Here is a 6,419-nt window from a genome sequence, read left to right as displayed (position 1 = left end):
TCCACAACCTTCGACAAATCCAAGATCCCAACAGAAGTAAAAGTAACCAGACAGGAGGCTCTAGAGCTGTATGAAACATGGTCCCTAATCAGACGAATGGAGACAGAAGCTGGCTAATCTGTACAAAGCTAAGAAGATCTATGGGTTCTGCCACCTCTACGTCGGGACAGAAGCAGTCGGTACCGGCATCGTCGCTGCCATGAAGCCGACGGATAATCTGATTACATCTTATAGATGCCCACGGTATAATCCAGTGCTCTTAGACTAGAGAAAGATCATCATAATGATGATTATTCTCCTCCTATTCAATAGGATGTAGTTTAGACTGAGATGATGATCTCAGTCTAAACTACATCCTATTGAATAGGTCAATCGTACAGCTTATGGTAAATTGCAAATGTTTATTGTTTATTTATTATTTTGTAGTAGTGTGTTGTGTACCTAAATATGTTGATGTTAGTACTCTTTAAGTAAATTAAATATTTTCTGTCCTTTTATCTTTCCATTGCTCTGTAGTGTCTATTCTTGTTTCTGATGTGAGATGACCTATTATATCAGTTGTTCAAAAACAAATTGTAAGAGATACCTCCCAGGGATAAACTTGCCTTTGTCCATCTCTTTCTCTTATTAACTGTTGATTTCATGAGTTTTATGTACAGTGACCTGCATAACCCCATTAATACATAGGTATTTAGTTATCTGCCACAACGGGGCGTGCAAAAATATCAGAAAAGTTATTCTGTCGGCCCTAGAAATACAGTCGTAGGTAATTTACATAGATAGGTACGTGCTTTCTTGTGTCAGATAAATGGTACTGGTAGCTGTACAATAAAGAGTTATACAATACAATCCATTACCGTCTCAGGCTTCGCGATGATGTTTCAAAGGCAGCAAGGCAAAGACGGGCCGCGTCTGGTGCTGTCTGAGCTCACAGGCAAGGCCGACGGTCTTATGGGGGGCAAGGGGGGCTCTATGCATCTCTACGTGCCGCCGCATTTCTACGGTGGCCAGGGTATCGTCGGTGGGCAGGTATGGACAGAATACTGTATTTCAGTTGTGGCGACTTAGATATCAAATAGATACTTAAAGAATTATAGATGAACTGCTACAGCGGTTAAGTTTCTCAACTCGGATGAATCAATTTAATTAAATTTTTCGTTAATTTGTAACACCAACGCTTGCTTCATGGACGAGCGTTAGTAATAGCACAGAATAAATAATAATAGGTACTACGTAGAATAGTAACACACATTACGTGGTGTGTAAAATAAATAATGTTGATATGGTCGTTTATTTATTTAGGTGCCTCTTGGTGTTGGTTTGGGCTTTGGCCACATGTACACTGACGATTGCGGAGTCTGCTTTGCGCTGTACGGCGACGGAGCGGCCAATCAGGGGCAGGTACGAAACATACCTGTGTTACCTGTGTAGTGAATCCTAGCGCCATCTAGTGAACAAATATAGAAACTAAAACATCTTGCATCGCTCCATCGAATTTTCTCAACTCGGACGCATATTATATAGTACATGTTCCGACTCTCATCTTTAGGACTTCGATCCTCATGCATAACAACTGCATGGAGTGCCTTCTATCATGACCTACCTACACCAACACCCCACACATAATTTATTCCTGAATAAAAAAATCGTTAAGTTATTTTATTGTGTATTCGAATAATAATTCCAATAATATTTTATTCGAATGATGTTCATGCCTGCTTGACAGTAACTGTGCTGTGTTTAGCTTGAATGATTTTGGCGCAATATCGCTAGATGGCGTTAGTATCGTGAGGTCCGTTTGACGTACGGCGATACTAACGCCACCACCAACGACCACGAAAGGGGCTCAGGAATGTGGGATGGCAGCCAGCAAGATGGACGGACGATTTGGTGCGAGCGGCTGGGAAGGACTGGATGCGGAAAACTCAGGACCGCACATAATGGTCTAAAATGGAAGAGACTTACTCAGCATTGGGTAGATCAAGGTTGAAGAAGAAGAAGATACTAACGCCATCTATCCATATTTCACCTGTCAAGTAGCCCTCATATCATTGACAAGACAAAAAGTATGGGATACCGAAGTGATCATGATCAAAGAAACTTACAAAAACATACTACTTACTTTTACTTACTTTGATTTTGTATGTAATCTTATTTAATGTGTTTTGTGGCAATACATAAAAAAAGAAAGTAAGAAAAACATTTATTGCTCATAAAAAAGAACCACATATCAATGAGAAGGTACATGCTCAGCTACCTAAATGTTTTTTTTTCTCTTTCTTTCAAAAACAAAGTAGGTATATGTACCTTATGCTTGCCTACTAATTAATTTCAGGTACACGAGTCCTTCAACATAGCATCGTTGCTAAAAATACCCGTGTATTCGTATGCGAGAACAATTACTATGGCATGGGCACGGCATCGGAACGCTCTTCGTCCAGCACCAACTATTTCCAGGCTGGTAGAGTCATTCCTGGCATCAGGGCAGACGGCATGGACGTCATTACTGTCAGAGTAAGATTCAATGTCGCAAATACACACAGTGCATGTAACCCAAGCAACTTAGAAAAGTTGGAATACCCCGACATTATCATTTTAAAGTTCAATATCTCACAAACGGCTGAATCAATTTAATAAATAAATAAATATAAATATTATGGCACACTTGACACCAATACGGTATTTGACTATTTTGTATATGTTTTATAAATTAAAACTACACAATGCCTGTTATCGAATAGAAAAATAATTTTTAAGCTACCTTTCCAAATAACAAAGTTATAAAGGTTTCAAATTCAAGATTAGACAGAGAAAGACATACTGGCATGTGACGTCACACGCCAGTACCGCCATACTTGCTGCATAGAGAAAAGCGTTTGAGAAAAAGACAGGTATATAGATTTTTCAAAAAATCACTATAAATCTAATCTGCAATCCCCCTGGTGTTGCAGGTGTCTATGGGCGGTGGTGATCTCTTATCATCAGGAGACCCACTTGCTCGTTTGCCATCCAGTTGAATAAAAAAAAAATTTTTTTTCAACCGATTTAAATTTTCTCTTCGCTAAACTCTATCTGTATATCTATATTTGCATAATAATATTAAGATATGGCAAAATCAGGAGTTGTCAAATACCGTATTGTACCTAGTCCCAAACGTGTCCCAAACTAAGCAAAGCTATGGATACTAGGCAATGGATAAACATACTTATATAGATAAATACATACTTAAATATTAAACATCCATGACCCGAAAACAAACATTCGTCTTATTCATGCAAATATCTGACCCGGCTGAGAATCGAACCCGGGACCTCAAGCTTCGTAGTCAGGTTCTCTTACCACTTGGCCACCCGGTAGTCTATAGCTAAAAACATCGACATCTATGTACCTTACGGCACTAGACTGCCTGTTTGGAGCAAAACGCGCGGCGCATCAATCGTCAATATTACTTTGACTCAACCCCTGTCACGCACGTCAACAAACTATAGTGAACTGTTCACAAAACCGCGCTGTGAACTAATTTTGTTTGCCGTTTTGACGTAAGGAACATGCAGTCTAGTACATAGCTAATAGTAATGGCTAAAAACATTCGCGAGCTTTCACATAAAAAAGAACCGCATTGATATCGGTCCTTGCGGTACAGTCACCAGCATTAATACGAGTATCTGCCACAGCGGAGCGTGCAAAAATATCTGACACGTCCTTCCGGCCCTGGAAATAGAGTCGTATCCGATATTTATGCACGCTTGTTGTGTCAGATATTGATGCTGGTGACTGTACTATCCTTTACCTACCCACGGCTTTGCCCAGGTGCACAATTAATTAGGTCCGATTCCGATAGAGTTGAATTGTACGTCTAAATCCAGAATTAAACTTAATCCCGACGGGAATTCACAAAAATTGTGGTTTAAATTTTAATTTCTACTTGTAATTTTTATGGTTTTATTTAAAATATATGTACCTATGTATAATGAACAACTCCTAAAACAAATATTTACTACTTGACTAACTAATATTATATAAAAAAACAATTAAAAAACTAAAACTAAATACAAACTAAACTAATATAACAAAGTGAAAATCTCGTCTAGATTTTCTGCTTTTCTGTCTCAGGCAATGATCCCAAGATCCCACTGGCCGCATTACCTCGCTGAACTGTTATTCCTAATCTTTGCGAGTTGTAAGTCCCAGCCCTGGGGTCTAAACCATACGAGATGACAGATATTTAAAAAAAATGTTGGTGTCTTCTGACCATGGTCCCATTGTCTCAAAAGCAAGCGCCGTAAACTCATGATAGTTTGATTAAAGCAAGTATTTGCGTCGCTTGTTTATCTGAGCTTGTTCAGCAGCCGTCCCAGCTTTGAGCGCGGTGCTTTGGATGTGAGACGCGGCAAGACTGTCGACACACGTCGCGTCCCACTTATGCGCTGAGAATCTAATGCTAAAGATGATGCTGATGATGGAGATGAGCTGGGGTGCGGTTAAAGTGCGACCTGTAGTTATCGACCCGGATTGAATAACAATAATGTACGACCTGATACTTCAAACACTCATGACATTGTTAGAAGGGTTGACTAACAGACCTCAAATGGGTTCACTTGATTATTACGAAGTCGTCCACTAACCGCACCCAAAAGCTGTAGGTAGTCAACATGGCATTTCTTAAATCAAATAAACAGTGTGAGTCCTTGTGACCGGGTTACTACAGCATAGTAATTAGCATCGGATATGTATTTATGGTGATTTCTATGTCTCAATCATGTTTGTTATTGCATTTCATTTGCAGGAGATAGCAAAGGTAGCATCAGACTACAGCCGTTCCGGACAAGGCCCTATGATAGTAGAGATGCAGACCTACCGGTATTACGGGCACTCGATGTCGGACCCTGGAGTGAGCTACAGAACCCGAGAGGAGGTCCAGGCGGTCAGGAAGACCAAGGACCCCCTGAACAAGCTGAAGAAAATAATAGTCGAAAATAAACTGGCAACGGATGAGGAGATCGAGGTAATGCCTTAGGACTTATGATTTTTTTGTGTTGTTACATTATTATTTGGGGTGCCAGAAGATTAAATTGATTCAAGGTACCAGTACCAATATTTGACACTTAGCGTGCATAAATAGTGATACGACTACTTCTGGACATACCCGCCATTGCCATCCGTCCTGTGGCCAGTGGCGTAGCTAGGTGGTCAATGGCCCCGGTGCATAGAGAAAGAATTCACCCCCTCTTCCAACGTACATAGCTTGAACTTATATATTGGCCTTCAAAGTTATAGATAGGAATAAGAATAGGATACAGTGAGTAGAACTTATCCCTAGCAGGCTCGAGGGTCAAGCCTGCTCACAAGATTTTTTTTCCTCTCTTTTTCTTTTATGCTCCTCTCTTTTCAATTTAAAGCTTAGATTAGAGGGCCCCTTGAGCTCCGGGGCACCTGGCCCTACGATAGCTACGCCACTGCCTGTGGCACCCACTCTGTGGCATTTTTAGCCTATCGCAGTGGATGCATTCGGCTGACGTGGCCAGCCCAGTGCCACTTCAACCTGGCAGTCTTTTTACATGTCTTTAGGCGTCGGTTGTTGACGTTAAACATGTTTTATAAATATTTGGCCCATTTTGTAGGAAATAAACAAGAAAGCAAAGGCGGCATGCGCTGAAGCGAAGAAGGCCGCCGAGGCAGGCTCCGAGCCCGACGCGAAGGAACTCTATACACATCTCTACGTGAAATACCTCGAGCAGCCGAGGAAACGCACCTGCGTTGGATAGTATCTCCAGATTTTATCTATTACCTTGAATAAAATGGTCCAAATTTAATTTTATCGGTCACAAGGCAAAAAGTCTAAAAGTTTCGTTATTTGAACAGTGTTCGACGTGAAAAGTTAACTTAAAATTTCCTTGTTTTTGAAAGATCGTAGTGCAACGGTTTTTGAGTTAGTGATCAAGGAATGGCAACGAAAGTGTTTTTTTTATTGAATTGTTTTTTTTTGTTTTTTTTTTCTGTAATTGTTGTGATTATTATTATTTTCTACTTTGATAATATTAGGTATATTGTTTATAAAATGCAAATGAAAAAAAATTTAATGTAGGTAATGTTTTTATATACTTCGCCTTTTATTTTGTTATATCTTTTACAGTGCAAACTGTTTGAAAATAAAAACAATATGAATTTGTACCTATTGTTTATTTTTTTACTAGCCTTTACTTAACTTTACATGTATGTAGGACTTAGGACAAATCATTGTAAGTGCTACCATACTCGTACATGTAAATCCGCTGATAGTACGATAAACTGGTGTAATCTGGTGGTCGGTGGCAGGACGGAACTTCTCAAATGGTTAGGCTGCGTTCCTCAAGTGATTTATTTGTTTATTTATTTATTTGTCGACAAAAAATTACAGCATTACAGCTGAAACACTAATG

At 39.7% G+C, this 6,419-nt stretch overlaps 1 protein-coding gene across 1 annotated transcript; it reads left to right on the top strand.

Annotated features, from left to right (window-relative positions):
- The first annotated feature begins 870 nt into the window (after positions 1 to 870).
- On the top strand, positions 871 to 6,129 carry LOC141435661 (pyruvate dehydrogenase E1 component subunit alpha, mitochondrial-like). Its single transcript, XM_074098399.1, is given in 6 exon segments — positions 871 to 1,029; positions 1,303 to 1,401; positions 2,336 to 2,378; positions 2,381 to 2,514; positions 4,787 to 5,005; positions 5,622 to 6,129. Coding segments are annotated over 6 exon segments (795 nt in total). The 5' UTR covers positions 871 to 873; the 3' UTR covers positions 5,766 to 6,129.
- The last annotated feature ends 290 nt before the right edge of the window (positions 6,130 to 6,419 follow it).

This window comes from Choristoneura fumiferana, chromosome 15 (genome assembly GCF_025370935.1).
Source record: "Choristoneura fumiferana chromosome 15, NRCan_CFum_1, whole genome shotgun sequence".
Classification (NCBI taxonomy): domain Eukaryota; kingdom Metazoa; phylum Arthropoda; class Insecta; order Lepidoptera; family Tortricidae; genus Choristoneura; species Choristoneura fumiferana.
Note: the sequence above shows the minus strand (reverse complement) of the source record. Positions and strands in the feature narration are given on the sequence as shown.